The 21,327-nt window shown below is 42.1% G+C and overlaps 3 protein-coding genes across 3 annotated transcripts; 2 read left to right on the forward strand and 1 right to left on the reverse strand.

The window, feature by feature from the left end:
* Nucleotides 1–4,465: 4,465 nt before the first annotated feature.
* LOC116178665 (circadian clock-controlled protein-like) lies at nucleotides 4,466–5,611 on the reverse strand. Its single transcript, XM_031498233.1, has 5 exons — nucleotides 5,452–5,611; nucleotides 5,309–5,401; nucleotides 5,112–5,259; nucleotides 4,927–5,066; nucleotides 4,466–4,876 (listed from the first exon to the last, which is right to left on the reverse strand). The coding sequence occupies exons 1-5, from the start codon at nucleotides 5,528–5,530 to the stop codon at nucleotides 4,575–4,577; spliced, it is 762 nt and encodes a 253-aa protein (XP_031354093.1). The 5' UTR covers nucleotides 5,531–5,611; the 3' UTR covers nucleotides 4,466–4,574.
* Nucleotides 5,612–10,762: 5,151 nt separating this feature from the next.
* On the forward strand, nucleotides 10,763–16,393 carry LOC116178054 (golgin subfamily A member 4-like). Its single transcript, XM_031497334.1, has 6 exons — nucleotides 10,763–11,043; nucleotides 11,102–11,250; nucleotides 11,310–11,501; nucleotides 12,654–14,219; nucleotides 14,268–16,097; nucleotides 16,152–16,393. Exons 1-6 carry the CDS (start codon nucleotides 10,905–10,907, stop codon nucleotides 16,173–16,175), a joined length of 3,900 nt encoding a protein of 1,299 aa, XP_031353194.1. The 5' UTR covers nucleotides 10,763–10,904; the 3' UTR covers nucleotides 16,176–16,393.
* Nucleotides 16,394–19,543: 3,150 nt separating this feature from the next.
* Nucleotides 19,544–20,128, forward strand: LOC116178543 (signal peptidase complex subunit 1). Its single transcript, XM_031498063.1, has 3 exons — nucleotides 19,544–19,702; nucleotides 19,751–19,897; nucleotides 19,945–20,128. The coding sequence occupies exons 1-3, from the start codon at nucleotides 19,670–19,672 to the stop codon at nucleotides 20,044–20,046; spliced, it is 282 nt and encodes a 93-aa protein (XP_031353923.1). The 5' UTR covers nucleotides 19,544–19,669; the 3' UTR covers nucleotides 20,047–20,128.
* Nucleotides 20,129–21,327: the final 1,199 nt, after the last annotated feature.

Below are 21,327 nucleotides of genomic sequence, written 5' to 3' on the forward strand. Positions count from 1 at the left end.
ACTGTTTGAAATTATTAATTCTACAGGCCACATTCTATAAGAAAATTTTTTTTCCCGGGTCGATCTGAGACAATTTTTTTTTCGGGGCTCAAAAAAAGGCAGTGTATAACCTTCCTTTTTTACCAAAAATCGACTGCACCAAAATTTCTCGGGAAAACACTTTTTCTTATTAATTTTGGTGCGTAGAATCCAAAACAATTCGTACTTTTTCGATCAGACTTCTCAATCAAAAGTTATAGACTAGAAACCAATTTCGAAAGAAAATTCAAAGGGCTGTAACTTTTGAACTAGTAGCCCAATCTTGGAACTGTTTGAAATTATGGATTCTACAGGCCACATTCTATAAGAAAATTTTTTTTCCGGGTCGATCTGAGACAATTTTTTTTTCGGGGCTCAAAAAAAGGCAGTGTATAACCTTCCTTTTTTACCAAAAATCGACTACACCAAAATTTCTCGGGAAAACACTTTTTCTTATTAATTTGGGTGCGTAAAATCCAAATCAATTCGTACTTTTTCGATCAAACTTCTCAATCAAAAGTTATAGACTAAAAACCAATTTCGAAAAAAAATTCAAAGGGCTGTAACTTTTGAGCTAGTAGCCCAATCTTGGAACTGTTTGAAATTATGGATTTTACAGGCCACATTCTATAAGAAAAATTTTTTTCCGGGTCGATCTGAGACAATTTTTTTTTCGGGGCTCAAAAAAAGGCAGTGTATAACCTTCCTTTTTTACCAAAAATGGACTACACCAAAATTTCTCGGGAAAACACTTTTTCTTATTAATTTGGGGGCGTAGAATCCAAAACAATTCGTACTTTTTCGATCAGACTTCTCAATCAAAAGTTATAGACGAGGTTAAAACCGAAATCCGAAGGCGAGTTCGGCACAAACCTAGGCAGAGTAGAAATCTGACTTATCCCATCAGACAGGTTTGTGCCGAACTCACCTTCGGCCAAATGTAGGATTACGATTGTAAGGCTTAATGTGCACCCAAGCAAATCTTACACGAGATAATATTCGATCGGGGATTATCGTATATCTTAAACCCCAAATAAAGCACACCCTCCGGTAATTTACAGGTGTTTGAATGAACTTTGCTTACGGCTTAATACGAATGTCCTGACGGCTACCCTAGAACTACAACTTATTTTTATAAATTGACACCCATCCCTTGACGCTAATATTTTCCACCAATCCTGTTAGATTTGGTAAAAAATTTTGTATCAGGACCACACCTTGCGTAAGAAGGTCTATGTCAATAAGCGCAACTAGCGTACATTTATAAACGAATAGTAAACCTGTATTTTTGTCACGTGCTCGGCTTTAAACAGAACGCATTGAAACTCTTAGGTTCGAAGGGATCGTAGCAACCGCACTCGCTTTTTCGAATACGGTTATTGTTATCGCCAGACATACGTTTCTTCATGATCGCTATAAATTTGTGTACATTTTCCTCAGTTTAACAAAATACAAATTCAAAACCGAATATTTGAAACGGCAAAGTGACCACATGCTCTAAGGCCTTCTTAGTTTTTAAAAGGCTTTTAGAGGCCTTCAGAGCCCTCAACATACATAATAAATTTTTAAGAATCATCAAAAATGGTCTTTTGGAATCTTGTATGAGCCCTTAGCAGAACCTTTTTTTCCCTTATAGAGGTTTGAGAAACTTTGTATAGGGAGGGGGGGGCTCCCTTCCGTCGCTAAGGTTTACCCACTAAAACCCTATCCTCTGTCTACTTTAAGGTAGGTGACGTCGAGGGCCCGCCGAAACATTCTTGCTATTCTTCAAGGTTCTTGTAAACCCTTTAAAGAGGAATTCAAGAAAGGAGTCATAACGATCCAATATCCCTTTAAGGATCAGTTCATAAAGCTCTTAACCGTTAAAATCCTCTATGGCATTTAAAAGGCTCTGAAAGCCTTGCAGACTCTTCGAGACTGTAGGCGACATTTAAGAACCTTTAGAGACCCTAAACACCTTTTAAATACTCTGAAGTGTTCACAAAACTCTTTAAAGGCTTCATAGGCATTTTGAGGTGTTAAATGCATTCAAAGGACTCAAAGAACTTCTGGAAGGCTTTTTACAACGATTGGAGACTCTTCACGAATCATCAAGGCTTTTTAAAAAAGTGAATTAAAAATAAAAACCCTAGGAAATTCCTCCTGGTCTCTTGAAGACTATTGAAAAAAATTCTTAAAGCCTCCAAAAGGCTTTAAAAGGTCTTTGCAAACGTTTAAAGACTTATGGAACATTAAAAGGTCCTTAACTTTAAGATATTTTAAGGACTCTTAAAGGCCACTAAAAAGCGGTCCTTAGAGAAACCGTGGGGTAACCCATGAAGGCTCTTAAATATTCTTAAGATACTTAAATAACCGTAAATACTAATGAAGGTTCTTAAAGTGCCTTTAAAACCTTGTAATGTTTTAAGAAGTCTCCAGAAAACCTCTGGTGGTGACTCTTGAAAAGCCTTAAGTCTTGTCGCACATTCATCATCACATTAAATGGCTCTAGAAAGGTTTTTGAAGATACTTAGAGGCTCTTGAAAGCTTTCAGGCATTTAAGTAAATTATTACCACGAAAGCGTTGAGGTCCAAGGTGTAAAACGTTTCGTTTCGCTATATTTGGAGTGGCTGGTTACGTTTAAAAACAAAATTTATTAATCAAAGCTGTGCACCTAATTGGTTTATACGAGGTGTTGTTATGATTATTATGACATTCAGTCCAATTCTGTAACTTAAAATAATCTTAGCAACTTGCTAATAGTGAAGGTAATTGCTAGATGAGCAATATTTGTTAAAAGTGGTATTCTATACTGACAAACTTAGCAATGTTGCCTAAAATTTTAACAATTCAATTGCTTGACCCTAGCAATAGGTAAAGTGCTGTTGTTAAGTCTTAGCAAGTGTATTTCACCCGCTCCAATATGGCAGGTGGTTGGTTTAAATACGAATTTTTAAACGCTGTTGAAGATTCGATTCTTATCATAATTCATCTAGTTTTTAATATCGTTTGGAGCAGTTCTTTCATGAACTAACATGGCATTTTTAGGGCATTTTCCAAAGAAGTTGGGTGCGCTACTGAAGCCACTTTCTCTGTCCGTCTGTCCGAGGCCTTAACTACTCCTACAGTTCAAGATATTTAATTCATTCTTTTTGCATTCGGTAGCGTATAACTACAAAATCTTGACGATTAAACGGCGCAATGTCAACTTTCCTATTTATAGAGATATTTTTTTGAAATTTTAAACATAGATGTCTCTAGTAAAGATAAGCATATCGCATATTGTAAACATCAGATGTGGGCATGGGCAAACTGCGCAACTGCCAAATTTCTTATTTATAGAGAAATTTTAACAACAGATGCTTCCAGGAAAGATAATCGTATTGGGCACCTGAACCAAGAAAAATAGTAACAATTACACTGCGCATCCGCATTATGTCCGTTCAGTGACCTTTTCGGAACTACTGATCAATGCATGATACTACAAAGTTGTAGTATCATGTGATCAATGCATGGTGCGCTAAAGTTAATCGTCTTAGGGCGAAAACTTTTTTACTTGTTTTCTAAATTGCCCACAATTAGGGAATGTTGCTTCCATGTTGTTCTAGTACCACGCTGTTTGGTATCTGTATTTTCCATGGCGAGCAAATACAAATTACAAGTCGCACATCACTTTTAAAGTCACCAACGCGTCTATCGGTTAAACTTAAATCAAAAATACAACTAACCTTACAATTAAAAAGTTTAAACAGTTGTGAAATTAGGTGGTAAGAGTTCAGTAGGTTCAGTAATGCGTTTAATTTTACGCCCAGTGACAACACTCTGTTACTAAGTTCTGACTAGTTCGTAGCAATTTGACGAAGTGTAGGAATATTAGCCATATTGCTCAAGTTGGTAGTTAAAGAATGACAAATTTGTTATCATTGCTCATAATATTGCTAGAATTTTGTGTGAGCAATCTTGCTATAGTTAGCAATATTGCAAACTTGTTAGTTACAGAATTGGACTGATTATCATTATAAATAAAACGGCAACCTGTAAAATGTTTAAAAACAATTAATTCGTGCTTTTGTTGGCTTCAACGCACTAAGCTATAAAAGTAATGCACTGTATAGGTATGCGACTGTATTGAATGAAAGTAAAGAAAGAGAAATAGAAGAGAAGAGGATGTGAGAGGAAATAAATGGTATTCAGAAAATGGAGAGGAACGATCGATGGAAATGCAAAAAAACAGAGTAGAAAGGGAAACAGTATGGAAAATGATGGAGGATGCGCAGGGCGGAGAGATAGTGAAAGTGGATTGGTAAAAGATTGCTTGACAACGAAAATAAACGCAAAAGGAATTTGAGAAGAACAGAGAGGAGAAATGGATACGGGCGAGCTGAGATCGAAAGGAGGAAATCGTTAGGATGAAGGATGAAAAAGGAAGTGGGAACTAATCAGGGAGTAGTAACCGAAACACTTATGGGAGGGAAACAACATCAATTTTTATTTGTCTTACTTAGATCTAATGGATTGTCTACCCTTATTACTCCAGTTTGAAGAAACCGATTCCACTCAAAGAACGTTGATAAGATCACTTTGGAAATAGTTCGTAAAATGGCACTTTGGTGTAAATAATATTTGCTATTCTCTTAAAAATGGCCCCAAGCGCGATGTCTAGGGCCGGTTTTACATCGCCGAAGACCACCTCCCATTCGGCGTTGATCAAGTTGTTGACTTCCCTTCCCAAGATCTCATTTCCGTCGAATAGGTTTTCGAAATGGAAGTCCACCTTTTTCGGGTTTGTGCTAGCGTTGAACGTCTCAATTCTGGAATAGGTCGTTCCGTTCTTCTCGTACTGTTTACTTATTATTGTCGGATTCGCGGTGACATTATCTGGGAATAACATAACCGTTTAGTTGCTCTTTGCCGTTTCGGTGACGTACAAAGGTTTATGACGCATCGCCCCTTTCCGTGAACGGACAATAGTAAAACTCTCCCATCGATTTCGTAATCGGCCTCCATGCGTAGCTTATCGTAAATTCCAGTAAGTGACAACGTTGCCACGTCACCCGCTTCTTCTAGTCTAAAGCAAACACACTCAGAGGGTTTCGTGAATCGTGGCACTTACGAAATGCTGTTCACTTTGACCTCGGACATTCCGTGAAGCTCCACGTTTTTGTACGTCTGCCGAATGTCCACGCTCCCATGACCTTCCCCGATGGTCATACTTTCTATTCTGGTCGGTTCCAGTGGAGGAAAATTAAATTCCGGTAAACCTGCAGATGAGGTCATGATTTTGTAAAACCGCGTTAGGTCAGTACTTACCATTCTTCAGCAGTGGGAAGGCGTGCTGAATGGCGTCTCGCAAACATTCTTCTCTCTTGGGATCCGATAGGCTGCACCGCTTAAATTCGCTGGCTGAAACATTAAGCGTTTTTCCCGAAGAATGCCACATAAGTTAAACTTACGCAAGCTAAGTGCAGCGGCAAATCCGAACAGAAGATGAAATCTGTGCAGCACCATAGGTAACGACATTCGAATTAACATCTTTCTTAAAGATTACATTATATAGTCGACTAAAGGATAGACCTTTATACTTCTGATGTAAATTTTTCTGCTACACAAGGTTAATATGCACATATAAAACAGCGACTTGTATTAGCGCGAGAACTTGTTTTATGTGTGTTGAAGGTTCATAGGTAACGTTAGCAACCTTGGCCAGATTAGCCCACTAACTGCCTCATTCACTTTCCATGTTTTTATGTGGAATGCAAATGCTTCTAAATTGTACTTGTCTACCTTGTTTCCAGTTAAAACAAGTATAAATTGTGCACAACTCTTGTGCAGATAAAGTGCATTTTTTTAAACAGAAATAGCTTTTGTTTTGACATCACCAATGGATATAATATTCTCAATCGCTCTTTGTGAGTACTCTCTTCCGACAATCCGTTCTTGAGGTATGAGGGAATATACCCGATCACGATAAGAGGTCGAGGAGGAGGGCTATGGTTGGTAGAAAGTAATTCCTTTCGTTGAGACCTTTCATTAGAGTACCATGAAGGATAAAACTAGTTCCACTCCCCCCCTCCTCCTCCCCGTACTTTGACAAGAGGACGGAAAGAAGGGCAGTAGTTGGTAGAAAACGGTTCCTTTCGTTTAGAATACAATGAGAGAGAAAATTAATCCCCCCCCCCAGGCCCCGTCGTTCACTGATCTCGAAAAAGAGTCGCACGGGAAAGTTATAGTTTGTACAAATCAATTTATTTCGATGAGACCTTTCATTAGAATACCATGAAGGGTAGGACATGTGTTTAACCCCCCCCCCCCCATTTTCTAAAGTTTAACTTGTCACCACTAAAGGCATGCGTATGCAAAATCTGAGACCAATTGGTTGTCGTATGCAAAAGTTATGCACGTTTTACTTTCAAAAACAGCATCTCAGGAAATAATTCATGGGGGGCCCCCCTTTTAGGCAGCGAAATTTGATGGCCGTCTGGCACACCTTCGAGGTATAGGCTACCTACTGCAAAAAATTCCAGGACTCTAGGACCATTCCCCTAGAAGTAGTTCAAAACGGCAGAAGTGGATCCGAACGGACAGACGGACGGACGAAACGCAAACAATAGCTTTTTTAATTATTAAAAAATGCGCTAAAAAGTGTGACCAAATGATGATTAAAAACTCGTCGCTTTTTGTTCTTGGACTTTAATCTACTTCGAAATTTTCTCCGACCTTCCGGACTGTCTTGGAGTTTCCATCAACTTCCTTGAACACCTGCTTCCTCGACTTCTCCACCTTCTGTATACGGTGCAAGCATATCTTGGCTAGCCGTCGGGTGGAATACCTGCCGTATACAAGACCATGTTATCCGGATCATGTGTTGTACTTTAACTGCCGACAATTCGGCCATAACTCTTCCGACTGCCGTAGTGAACGTCAATGCTGTGCCCGAAGCTCCAACAGGAGCAAAATAGGGCGATGTTATTAAGCCTTGTCCGGACGGAAAAATTAGCAATACGAGAATTAAGGGATGCTATAACTAACATTTCTTCTATTTAAAATAGGTATGTTGATAATGGACTTTAACAGGAATACTTGCTATTGGCATTCTCACATGTACTTTGCGTGTTAAATTAATTTATGATAACTGAGGCTGGAGTAAAACTCCACCATTTCGATGTTTTCTTATGTACATGCAATTTGTCATTTTAGGAGTTGTGTTTTAATGTGTTGCTGTACTAAATTGATTTATCATGTTTTCCACTTGCATTTACGAAATCTCGTGTGTTTTGTTTTTATGAATGTGTTTAACTGCATTTAATAATTCTATTACCTACCTCATTTTTATCGTACACCTTGAGATTTTTTTTAATTATTTTTTTTATTGCCTTTATTTTATAGTGGGCTGAGTGTTAATTAATGAGATGTTTTATTTGTGTGTGTTATGCCAGGTTTTTTTTTGCTTGCGGGTTCTTTTTTCCCTGGTTTTTCGGTTTAAATTTGCTCCGCGGAACCAAGCCCCGTGCGTAATAAATTTCATTTCTCTTATTCCCTTCGGACGCACAACAATTGTGACTTATTTAATTCCCTTCCCGATTATGGCTCACGTCCCAACACATAAAAGAACCGATTACACAATGTAGGAGCTTATTTGTGACATAAGAGGTGCAGAAGGCTAAAAGGAGGTATACATACAAGACCCTAAGGATGCGTGAATAAGGCTCTAAGGAGACCTGAAGTGTCGAAGGAGGCGTAAAGAACTTCGAAGTGTGAAGAAGACTCCTCTAAGGAGGAGTAAAAAATCTCTACACCTGGAGGGTCGCGTGGAAATGACTCGAAGGCGTGAAACAGACATAAAGTGAAGAACTTTGAAGAAAACATGAAGATATAAAGAAGGGTCGAAGCAGCCTTGAAAGCAGCGTGGGGAGATCTCGAAGTAGGCGAAGTGCGAAGCCTCACTAGAGATGTGAAGAAGGCTCAGAAGAAAAACCTTGAATATTGAAGGAGGCATGAAGAAATGTCGAAGAAAAATACTCTATCGAAGACGTAAAAAAGGCTAGCAAACCTAAAGAGGGCGCTGGAGGACAGCGTGTCAAAGTAGGCGTAAAATAATCTCAAAGGAGGAGTAAAGAAATCTCTAAGAAGGCCCGACCATAACTGGAAGGATGCTTGAAAAAGAGTCGCAAACTAGAAAAAGACGTGAAAAATCTTGAAAGACTCCAAAGCAGGAGCCGTGGAGAAGACTCGAAAGAGACGTGAAAAAGGCTCAACGCGGACGTGAGTAAAGGTCGAAAGGCGTGAAGAAGAGTCGAAAGAGATACCAAGAAAACTCGAAAGGGGAGTAATCAAGGTTTGAAGAAAGAAGACCGCAAACAGTTTCGAAGAAGACGTGAAGATCTCGAAGGTGACACAAAGATACAAGAGAAGCGTGAAGAAACGAAGACGCGAAAAAGCCGAAAACTTGAAACATGCGTGGGGAGCATCATTGGTGTCTATGAAATATAGAAGATTGGGTAATAGATGTGTACAAAGCTTGGAGGAGAGATAAAAAAAGACTCGTATAAAGCGTGAGAGGTTTCGAATAAGGTGTGAAGATGGCACGAAGGAAGCAGAGGAAGCATAAAGAAGTGCAGAAGGAATTGGACGCAAAGAAGGTACGGAAGAAGGGCGAGGAAGACTTAAAGAAGGCTCTTAAGAAGTGGCATGAAGCTTCGAACTAGTATTGAAAAACGGGGAATATCGAAGGGAACTTGAAGAAAGCTTGAAGCAAGCGTGAAGGAATCTCGAAGGAAACATGAAGAAATCTCGAATTAAAGATTGTTAAATGAAGCATGGAAAAATCTAAAAGAAGCCGTGAAGCAATAATCAAGGGTGCGTGAAAAAGACTCAACGGATACGAAAAGAACGCCAAAGAAAGTGAACAAAAAGTTAGAATGAGGAGGCACAAGGAAATATCGAGGTAGGCGTGAAAAAGGAAAAATCTAGACGGCGCGAATAAATCTCGAAGAGCTTATAAAACTCAAAAGAGACGCGAAGAAATCGTAAAGAAGGGTTGAAGAAAGCGCGACGAAAAATTGGATTAATCGAAACGGGTGTGATCAGGACTCGAAAGAGGCGTGAAAAAGGTTTGTGGTAGAAATGAAGATTTAAGAAAACGCAGACATGAAAGACTCAATGCAGACGTGCGGTTGATGGACATATACAGGGTGTCCTATTTTCGACACTTAGGTGTAGGGTAAAATGGCGGCTACCATTAATTGTAAGTTTGGCCTATATTACTTTTTTACGGACTCAGCCAAAACTAGACAATCCGATTTCTGCGATTGAGGAAACCGTTTATTTGGGAATTTCAAAATAGAACAACATCGAACCTCACTGCCGGACTCCAATGCATTTAATATTTTTAGTAAATTTTCACGTAGTTGACGATTGTTCTTTATATCTGAGTGATGTAAAACAGATGCAACACAAAGTTGCTCATATTCACGGGGAACCCCGCGAGATTGGTTTGTGTGAAATGCCATTTGGTCTGACGAATGCGCCGGCACCAAATCAAGTTCTAAAGAAGCGTGAGGAAGGCTTGAAAAAGGTGATCAAGCAGACAGAAATGGCAAAAAGCATCAAAGGAGACGTGCAGAACTCTCGAAGGAGACACAAAGAGTCAAAAGAAGCGTGAAAAAAAGAAGACGTGAAAAAGGCTGAAGAAATCTCGGAAGACGCGCGAATTAGACTTGGCGGAGGAACTGTGAAGAAGCCTCAAGGAAATGCGGAGAAATCTCTATAAAGAGGCGCAAAAGATCTCAAAGGAGGAGTAAAGAAATATTGAAGGGGGCGGTAGTGTGCGGAAACTTTAAAGGAAGCGTGCAAAAATTTCGAAGGAGAGATGAAAAATGCTCGGAGGTCTGAAGAAAGCTGAAAGAGGCGTGAAGTAATTATGAACGAATCGTGAAGATTTAAAAGAGGCATTAAGGAGACTCTAAGAAAGCTTAAATTGGGCGTGAAGCAAACGTGTGGAAATCTTAACAGGAAAGAAATCTACAAGGCGGTGTGAAGAAATCTTAACGGAGGCTTGATGGCAGCTCGAAGGAGAAATTTAAAAATAGGCGTGAAGTAGGTGTCGAAGTAGGTGTTCAAATCAAGAATCTTGAAAGAGGCGTGAAGAAATATAAAAGGAGAGGAGGAGGTCTCGAAGGAGGTGTGCAAAAATCTCAAAAAAAGGCGTGTAGAAGTCTCGAAGGAGACGTGCAGAAAGCTGAAATGAGGCACGTAGAAGATCCAAAGTAGGCGTGAATAATTAAGTGTCGAGGGCGGCCTGAAGAAGAGTAGAAGGAGGCGTGGGGAAACTCTGAGAGATGTGATGGAATCTCGAAAATAGCATGGGTAAGTTAAAAAGGCAAGAAGAAGAGATCGAGAAAACTAGAAAGAGGCGTAAGCAAGGTTTGAAGGAAAAATCAAAGAAAGCAGATATAAAAATGACACGAAGAAAAAGACTCGATGGGAAAGTAGCAGCAAGCTTAGAGGAGGCGTGAAGAAAGCTCGAAGGAAGTGTGAAGAAAGGTAGACGAAAGCGTAGAGAAATGTCAACGAAGCGTGACGAAAACGAAGCAAGCGTGAAGAAATCTCGAATGAGGCGTAAAAATTGTTAAACAGCAGGGAGATATCTAGATGATTGCATGAAAACATATTTTACTGAATGCGTCCAACCTTCATCCTCCCTGATCATGGAACGCAGCCAACTCGTAACGTTAACAAACGAGTTGATCACCGACATACGTCTATTTAGTGCTAAAGCTAATAATAAAAATCGATAGAAATAAGAATGTAGTGGTATTCCAGTATGCCAAATTGACACGTCAAGGAAAGGTTAAAATGTAGTATTTATTTATTTATTTATAAATTATTTAAACAATTGTAAAAGAAAATGTTTAAGAAGTTGAAGGATAAAATCGCCGAAGAGGTTAAAAGTTCGCCCCACAAAATCCAACAGCTAACGCAGACAGTAACCGAACGAATACAGAATGCAACGAGCGACGAAAGCTTCTTTTCAATCGGAGAAGACGGTACCTAAAACGCGACAAACCCGCGGAACACTGTCAACTAACCGGGACCGTATTTTAGACTCGTCGACGCCCGAGCCCGGCTTCACGAGCGTCTCGCTTTCGACTCCGCAGGGCGCGCCGGTCCGGAGGAACTCGAGCTCGTCGATAGCGAGCGACATCTCGTTCCTGCCACGGTACGAGTCCGCGTCCAACTTGTATCACCTGCAGGTAATTCGGTAGTCGGTGCGTTTGCGTGACAATTTCCCCCCTCCTCCGTTTGTTTGCAGTCGGACTTGGACGTTTCGGCCAGCGAAATCGAGGACAATGTCTCGACGTCGTCGCAACTCGGTCACCTTAGCAAAGAGCAGATACACGCCGCGTTTCAGAAGGCGCAGTTGAGATACCATAAGTATAGGGGTCGCTATGCGGACATTAAGAATTACTATAAAGAGTTGGAGAAGGAAAATGGGAAAATTAAGGTAAAGATAAACAAAACTGGTATAGATTTACTCTACCGCTTAATCCTGTTCACTATGAAGGGTGTATGATCACAGAAACACGCCTTGTATATTTAAGACCATAAGTTCTGGCATTTTAATCACCCACTAGAAGTGCAAGTATAGTCCTATGAATAGTAATGGCCCCAACATGGTACCTTGGGGCACATCAATATGGTGTCTTCACTTGCACTTGTCATTTCCACAACTTTCTAAAACCGTTTTGGTGCTTTCTAAAATCGTGTAGGGTCCTTTTGGAGCGCCCAAGACCATTTTCAAAGCTGTCAATGTCCTTTCCAGGAAGAGCACAGCTCTGGAACTTGAGGAAACTCCGGGATGCACTTTCCAGGTTGGACTTCTGATGGGTGTCTGAAGCTCAAAAAAGCTTTGGAAATCGTTTATCAAACTCGGGGACCATTTTAGGGAAATTCCTAGAAATCTTAAAAAAGACAATTTTATCACAACTCTTCATGTTTGCAAGGCCTACTGGAGAAGTCAGCTTCACTGGATCCCCAAATATTGGGATCCGTAAAGCAAGCAAAATGAACCTCAAAAATTGTACTGCGCATGCGCAATACAGTACCTCCTTATCACTAACAAAATGAACGCCAAAAATTGGAAATCAGTAATCGTGCAATTTTTTGAATTTTTGAAAATAGTTTTGTAGTAGGAATAGACAAGATTTTGATTCGGTTGCATAAAAATGATGGCCAAATACGATTTTTACATTTTTTAATTATAGGTAAGTATATAAGTGGTAACAAATTTAAAGATATACATTTCTACAGTACTAATTTTTGGTTTTTTAAATGCCTTTGCACTTAATTATCAGTTACTGTCCTCTTCTGTTCACCAATGTCAAATATGTTAAAAGAGACAGTCTCTATTTGTTTGATTGATTTGCCATTCTTTATAACAGAAAGTACAAAATTCTGACGTTTTTGGAACAACTGCGCAAAAAATTCTACTGCGCATGCGCAATATATAACTTCCTTATTTGTGGAGCGATTTAAAAATTGAAAATCTCCCTCCCGCCCCTTTAAGTTCACTAGAAAAAAATCCAAAAGCTTCGAAAAACGTTCAAAAAGTGTAACAAAAAAGGGTACAGTAACTTATGCAAACTACATTTTACAGCAAGTGTTGGTGGAAACTCAGGACAAGGCCTTACGACGAGTTGCCGAACTAAGGGAACAATGTTCGTTGGAACAAAAAGCCAAAGCGCACTTAGAAAATGCCTTAAGACTCGAACTAGATGAAAAACAATACGTTATAGACACATTGAAGACAAAAGTGAACCTTTTACAGGACAAAAACTCCAACTGCGAGAAATCGGAGACGTTAGTGAATCTCGACGATGGGCTCGCGAACGATCTGAAAACGGCGCAGAACGAGATCGAGACGCTAAACGCACGTTTGCAGGAGATGAAGGCGAACACGATCGTGTTTAACAGCAAAGAAAGCGACCTAAAGAAGAGAATCGCCGAGCTCGAGGAGACGGCCAAGAGAAAGGCGGTGGAAATGGACGAAGTTAAGGAGCGAGAGAGGGAGAACAATCTGATCATCGCCCAGACGAAGATGGAGCTACACACCGAGATACAAAATCGCGACCTTGAAATACAGAATTTGAAGCACGACCTCGAGGTTCTCAAAGTAGATTTAGACAGTTACGAAAATAAGAGCAAAAGTACAAAGTTGGAGAATTTGCACAGTCAAAACGCGAAGCTAATCGAGAAGATCGACGCGCTGACTCAAAAATGCAAAAGCTACGAGAGCGAGTCGCTCAAATTGGAGCAGCTCAAAATCGAAAACGAGGCCTTGAAGGAGAGCGACGCGAAGCTGAAGCAGCAGCGCGACGAGGCGGAACGGCAACGGGCGGAGTTAAACGAAACAGTCGACTCGTTGACGCGGAAATGTCAGGGGTACGAAGGCGACTTGCTCCAGCTTGAGCAGCTGAACTCATTGAGGACCGAGGAGCAAGTGAAATGTCAGAACTACGAGAGTGAGTTGGAGCAGATGAAAATTGAGAATGATGGGTTAAAAGCGAGTCAGGCTGCATTAGGCGAGCAAATGAATGAGAATGAGGCGAAAAGGGCTCAGGACTACGAAAGCGGAATGCTTCAATTGGAACGGCTCAAAATCGAAAATGATGCGTTAAGGGTCAGCGAGGCGAAGATGAGGGAAGAAGCTTTAAGGCTGGGGGAAGAGGTGGGACGACGCCAGGTCAAATTCGACGAGGAGCTTGCGACCGTCCGAGAGGACACGAAGAGGAGTCTACTCGATCTCGAGTCGAAAATTAGGGAGAAGTTTGAGATTGAAAGGGGCGAACGCGAGCGAAGCTTGCAAAGCGATTTTGAGGAGAAGCTGCGACAGGTGGTTGCCGGTACCGAGACGGCGCAAGAAACCCAGCTGAAACTGCTGGAGACGGAGGGTGAGGTGAAAACTTTGGCGTGCTCAGTGGGGGAGCTGGAAGGGAAACTTCAAGCGCTTCAAGAGAGGTACAATGAGTTAGAGAGGAATCATCTGGAATTAATTGAGGAAAATTCAGGCGCGCTGAGCGAGTTGAAAACTGCCAGAAAGCGAGTGGACGACTTGGAGGTCGACGTGCCAAATTTGACCGGAGAGGTCTCTCGATTGCAAGCTGACGTGGCAAATTTGCAAAGCGAAAATTTGAAACTGTCGTCGGAGGCGAGCGACTTGCAGGTAAGTCTAGCACTGTTGTTTTCTTCAACCGCCCTTTTAATCCTACAGGAGCGACTTTCAAAATATGACTCCAAAATCTCCCAACTGGAGGCTACAAATTCCAGCTGCCAAAGTGAATTGGAAAAGTTACAGCAGGTAAGGTTACGGCTAGAATTAGAATTAGAAAACCATCCTCTACGGAAGGAAATCGAGCAACTGAACGCTTTGATGGCCTCGCCCACAAATCCACCTGAGGTGACCTTCAACGATTCGGTCCTAAGCGAGGTTGCCAAGACGATCTTGAGCGTCGCCGACTTTCAGGACCAAGTGCGCCATCTGACGGAACAGAACGCCGCGCTGGAGCTGAAGCAATGCAACCGAGACGAAGAGGCGAGTAAGACGACGCAGGCGCTTCGGAAGAAACTTAAGGAACAGAAGGCGAAGTTTCACGCAGACATTCAGAGTCTCAAAGGGGAAGTGTCCGAGTTTCGAGAGAAGAACGAGGAAATTCAGTCGCACATCGACGAGTACAAGCAGAAGTTGAACGAGTACGAGGTCGCGTCGTCGCAGAAGAGCGCGCAGCTGCGGGATTTGACGAATGAAAACGGCGATCTTCGCGATCGCCTGCTGAAGTCCGACGAGCGCGTCGCGGTTTTGTCGCAGGAGAAAGACGGTCTGTCGCACGCGCTAAGATTGAAAGTCGACGAGAATGCGAATCTGGCCGAGGAAGTGCGGAAGCTCGCGTCGGACCAGAACGAGAAGCTGACACGCGGACTGGCGACGCTTCGCGAGGAGCACGAAACGCAAGTCTCCAAACTGCAGGACGATCACATGATCGCTCTGCAGCAGGAGATTGCGAAGCTAAAGGTTAGCGAGAGTAACTGTGACTCTCTCGCGAGCGCGAACTCCGAACTTGTGAGGGTTAATGTCGAGCTCGAGGGTAAGCTGAAGAAATCGGACGAAGACGCGGCGCATTTGCGTAAAACCAACGACGAGGTGAACGGGCAGCTCCAGTCGTGCCAACTGGAGTTGCGCACGGTGCAGGAGAAACAGGAGGGTTTGCGCGATGGGAATCAGCAGCTACAAGACGAGGTGATGAGGCTAAGACAGGAGGAGGTGGCTCTGAACGAGAAACTGCTGACTCACGCGGAGACCTCCGCAAACTACACCAGGTCACTCGAAGAGATCGCCGAGCTCAGGAGTAAAAACACAGAGCTCGCGCACGATTTCAAGCAAACAGTGGAAGAGAACGACAGCCTAATCCATGACTTAGCCGAGATGAAGCTCAAATACGAAACCATCGCGCTTGAAAAGACAACGTGGGAGAAATCCGACTTCGACAGGCAAGAGCTGGAGACGATCAGGGCCGAGAACGAGAAGCTCCACGGCGAACTGCGCCAGCAGTCCGAAACTAGAGACGCGATCGAAAAGGAGCTTCAAGTGCAACTCAGAGACTTGGAGAACCAATTCACGGAGATCGCGCACGAACGTCAGCTGCTCCGCGACGAAATCCAAGAGCTGAAGATAGCGCCGATAAACTCGGACGACGTCGGCAAACTCCACGAGCAGGAAATCAACCATCTCAACGACAAGCTCATTCAGTACAAGTCACTGGACCTGACCAACCGGACGTCGATACAGTTCTACGAGAACGAGCTGCAGAAGTTGAAGAACAAGAACGAAAAGCTCAACCGGAAGCTGGACGAGACGCTCGTCACACTAAACCACTGCGCCGACCTGAGCAACTCCACCGAAACTGAGTACCTCCGCAACGTGCTGTACAATTACATGCTCGGAAAGGAGGCGCTGGTTCTCGCGCGCGTCATCGCCGCCGTCTGCAAATTTGACGATCACCAAACCGAGGCCATCTTACAGAGGGAACAACAAAAGCAAACGTTGGTAAGCGTAAATTTCTCTCGTACTCCCCAACGCGCTTATCCCTTTCCGTTTTAGCTGGGACAATTAGGATTTCGATAGTAGTAGAATTTTTATACGAATAAATAAATCCCGCTTCTTAATTAGTTTATTTGATGCAGGTAAGTAGTTTAACAAATTGTTTTATAAGCGAATCACTCGGTTGTATATAATTGTTTTTAATATATTTTATTACGTAATTAGTAATTAAAACGGTGCAATTATTACATGCTTTTCTAAATATGTATTATATTGTTAATAAAGATGTTACTTTAATAGTCTTTTTGTCTGCTTAACGAAATGGTGTACATCGTAATAGTTGGAGATAAAGGGCAATGGATACTCATCTTTGGTAGTCAAAACCAAAGTCAATGTGAATTGTTGAGAACTGGATAGCAAAGATATATTTGGAAATCCTCGAATCGCTAGTCACATCGCACTTAGATTCAAAACTGACGAGTTCCTGTTATTAAGATCTGACCTACAAACACGCTATGAGTAACCAAAATGGAATCGAGCCATTCCCCAGGTATTACAACACATACATCAGACAAAACTAAGGGTTGTTAAATATACCTCGCCGGGCGGGAGGAATACCCAGGCCCAGTGGGGTGTCTGTAGACGTGGGCTAAAGTTGTTGGGTTCGGAACGAGTGAAAATATTAGTGTTAGGTTCACCAAGGCCCGTATAAACTTGAATAGCTCGATCCCCTCTAAACAAGCACATTTCCCTCTTGATTACTCACAATCCCAAATAAGCAAATATAATGAAATAATCGAGAGTGACTAAAAAGCACAATACACAAATATGTACAGAACAGATACAGCCCTACCGACACTGAAACATGAACAAAGATTGCACATGTGATGATCTTAGCCTCCTACTATCTTGGTGCCTAACGCCAACTTCAAGTCACACTGGAATATTGGACCACATTCGGTAGTAGCGGTAATGCCAAACTAACATGGCTGCCTATTTGAATATTCTCGCTTACATTTCCCGCGAGAATCTGTCACTCTGGGGCCACTCCGAGTGCACTAAGATCGTGATCGTCATGTAGGACACCTACGTTGTGTAATAACTGGGTTCTCAGCAGGCATTGAGGGCGTTTTATGGGTAAGGAACACCAAAAGCAATAGTTGATTAAGTTTATATTGCAGCTAATACCAAAACGGTGCCCCTGCAGAGGGTCTTAAGTGGTTCTATACTACTCCGGCATTTACCTTACGAATTAGGAAAACCTAATTCGGAGTAGTCCTATAATGAACAACATCCAATGTACAGCACTTTTGAGCCCTCTCGAAACCGGGGTAACTACTACAAACACGCTATGAGTAACCAAAATGGGATCGAGCCATTCCCCAGGTATTACAACACATACATCGGACAAAACTAAGAGATGTCAAATATACCTCGCCGGGCGGGAGGAGTACCCAGGCCCAGTGGAGTGCCTGTAGACGTGGGCTAAAGTTGTTGGGTTCGGAACGAGTGAAAATGTTAGTGTTAGGTTCACCAAGGCCGTATAAACTTGAATAGCTCGATCCCCTCTAAACAAGCACACTTTCCTCTTGATTACTCACAGCCCCACATAAGCAAATATAATGAAATGCAATGAAATAATCGAGAGTGACTAAAAAGCACAATACACAAATTAAATATGTACACATGCAAGTATGTACAGCACAATGAAACATGATTGCCAATACCAACAAAGGTTACACATTAAAGGTACAAGTGATTAAATTCAGTAAGTAAGTACAGAAGTAAAGTGTTACAATCTGCATTCAAGTTACACACATTTATAGATTAATTGAATAAAGCAAATACCTCACCTGATATAAAAAAGCAAAAGCACACAGCTAATGATTAAGGTATAACAAAATATTTCAAGACAAGCCGTACTTTACACTTCAGCCGGTTACAAGACAAAGACCATAAACACACATGTTAAATCCTATTTATTTGACCAACCCAAGCCACGCGGTAATTTGATCTGCTAATACCCCTAAAAACCACCCGAAAATCGCCCATTCCCTGCATTTCTAAGAAAAAAGTGGACTGCAGGCACAGCTTACTTACTTACTATCAGTAAGCTGTGCTGCAGGTGTTTGAAATTGTAAACACATGTGTCTTACAAGAAATTCCATCCGTTTCATCTTCGCTCTCTTTCCCTTTCCTGTAATCCCACCAGATTTCGGTTGGCAGCTTGTGCAACTAACATGATGTATAGGGTGCTTCGTATCGACAATCATATTCACCGAACGTTGCTAAGGTTGGGGCATCTCACACTTTTCTTTTATTTTATAAATTACTAGGTACTGGTCAAAATATCTCTGAAATAAGTGAAAATAGGGTTTATTTTTGCTTCCTAGACATGTTGTGAGCTATTTCCATTTCTTCCGGAATCACCCTGTGTACTGTACATTACAGATTCGAAATCAAAAGGTTTTTAATTCTTAGCAGATTCTCGCCCCTGGGACTTGTAACTTGTCCCTAGTGCGGGATATTCAAGCCTACAGTTGAGATTCAAGAACAATCACAGCCTTAGTTGTCGTAACTCGTTTTGTTACAGCATTTCCCATCTTGTTACCTGTATCTTACAAAGTCCATACAAACGTCAAACAATTCGATAATCTTCACAAATTTAAACGAATGGCCAAATCTATATAATTTGAACTTTCAATCAAGCACTGATCCATGTAATCAAAACATTATGCGACATGGAGTTCTGGAAGGCACCTAGAAAAATCAACAGGGTCTAGAAAATGATCACATGTTCCGACATCGGCCTGAACAGCTCTAAAACGGCATAAAAGCTTTGGCCGATCGATGAAATGTTATGTAGATTGCTCTGGGAAGCAGCTAAAGAGCTCCGAAAGGCTTCAGACAATCTTCTAGTGTTTTTCTTAACCTGTTTAGAGTTCAAAGGGGTTTAGGGGCATTACAAATCTAAAATGACGACCGGACTGGAATCAACGACCAAACAAAAACGAGATACCCAGATACCATGTACCCTTAGATCATATAGTACATGGACTGCTAATTGTAACTAAAATATGGTCAAGGACATCGCCTGGGTATGTGCGTTTCAGGGTGGATCGAGTCTGTCCGAAATTGTCCGATGAGACACGATTTGGCGCTGTCAACCTATAAAGTAACAAACGTCAATTAATTAAATGCCTAGATATGCCAAAAAAAGCAAACCTATTCTTATTTGTGGACGTATAGAAGATAATCAAGAGTAAGTATTTAAAGCTTACCTTACTACTCGGTTACCATAAAAGCTACTCTTTACGCGATCCAAGTGGTGTTCATACTACCTTAGTTTACCCTGAGATTCACATACCCACGACTACAGTGCCCTTTATCCGTGACCGCCAGTGACCGAGGACTAATAGCAGTCCATGTACTATATGGTCTAAGCATGTACCGGAGACACCGCCCCGCCATTAGTCATTAGTGGCTATTGGGTAGCTTACTGATTAGCTTGAAAATACTGACGTGTAAATTTATTGGTTAAAATTATTCTACAACACTCCCAAAGCTGTACAAAGACCATGGATTTTATCAACTCCATTCCCACGCACATGGTAAGGGCAATTCGGGCCACAATTCACCCATTGAACACACTTGCTTAGGACTTTGAGGGCCAGTCGAGGGCCGAGAAGTACTCCAGGGTGATCATAACGCTCTTCGGTGCCGTCGGCGTCATCTGGGGCTACATCATCCAGCAGTTCTCCCAAACAGTCTACATTCTAGCGGCCGGATTCCTGCTGGCGGCAATTGTAAGTTGACCAGTCGCGCGACGCACACGCTTCAGTTACAATTCCAGCTTACCATTCCGCCGTGGCCCATTTACCGCCGTAGGCCCCTGCAATGGCAGAAGGTACGTTCGGGTGACTCCGGCGAGCCGTCCAAAAAAAAGAAGAAGTAGTTTTGTACGAAACTTTACTTTGTAAGATGCTTGTTACATACGTTAATCTAATAATTGGGGAGCATTTCTCCCACCTTATCCATGTAATGTTTTATTCGGCTGTAAATGTAGGAGAGGGTGGCGTGTACAGTTGACGATAGCCTGTGTGGTTCTGCGAGTACGGTGAGGCACAGCCCGTTTCTCATCTCGATCACGTGGCTTCCCACAAATTTCTTGATGACCAACGTGATATTCGCGATGCACGGCATACAGATGTCCGTGTTGCTGACCGTGGGATCGCATTTCTCCGCGCACTCCTCTTTGAAGGCAATGCCCGGGGGCACCTCGAAGCCGCACGAGACTACGTTCTGTATGTCGCTCACGCAAAGTAGGGTACCGTTGGATAAACAGATCAGGTAGGAGTTGGGTATGCAGAGGATTTCGTCGATGCTGGCCTCGCAGTCGGTCGTGGTTTCGCCGGGTAGATCGAAGGTTTTGCTCACATCCTCCGGATGCATGAAGTAATGGTGAACGCTGTAGTAGTGGGTGACTTTGCCGATGTAGTGGAGCTGCTGGGGGTGGGTGCGTTGGTGCTGGTGGTAGTAGCCATAGGTTCGCTTCCCATGGGAAAGTTGGGTGTAGAGGAAAAGGAATACGACGTATTTCAAAACCATTTTATTGAGAACTGAATGGAATATTATGTCACCATATCAGTCTTGGTTTTTGTCCTCCATTCATCAGGTATAGTTATGTAATTACGCAGATGTTGTAATTGCGCAATAAGAAAAGCATCTGGAGATTTTGTGATCTCATTTACAATTAGAATGAATCTTAATGTCATTACTCTAGTCAAATTTCTGTGGCCCTTTTTCACGTAATTAGTAAATCCCATGGTGTTTCTCAAGGGTCGTTTCTTAACTGCGCATCGGAATTTAAACGACCGGAAATCCCGAATAGGCCACTTTTACGGACTTAAAATCGATGCCTGCACTCCCTCCTGTGGTTTAACGGCAATTTTTGTTTAAAAAAGATTTAAAAATAATGTGCAGGTCCTTTGCAAAAAATTTCAACGTATGAAATGTACTTGATCAACCGAATCGACAATTTTTTGAGGGTTTTTGGAATACCTACCCAGTGGCGTATTTACGGGGGGGGGGATGAAGGGGATATCCCCCCCCCCCCCCCCCCCCCCATTGAGTTATCATCATACCTATTAGCATTGAATAAAAACACTATAAGAAGCCTAACGCTTATGGAAGAAAGCGCGACAAATCTCACAAATCCCCTTGCACCCGCATTGGT

The sequence above is a fragment of the Photinus pyralis genome, unplaced genomic scaffold (assembly GCF_008802855.1).
Source record: "Photinus pyralis isolate 1611_PpyrPB1 unplaced genomic scaffold, Ppyr1.3 Ppyr1.4_LG8, whole genome shotgun sequence".
Taxonomy (NCBI): domain Eukaryota; kingdom Metazoa; phylum Arthropoda; class Insecta; order Coleoptera; family Lampyridae; genus Photinus; species Photinus pyralis.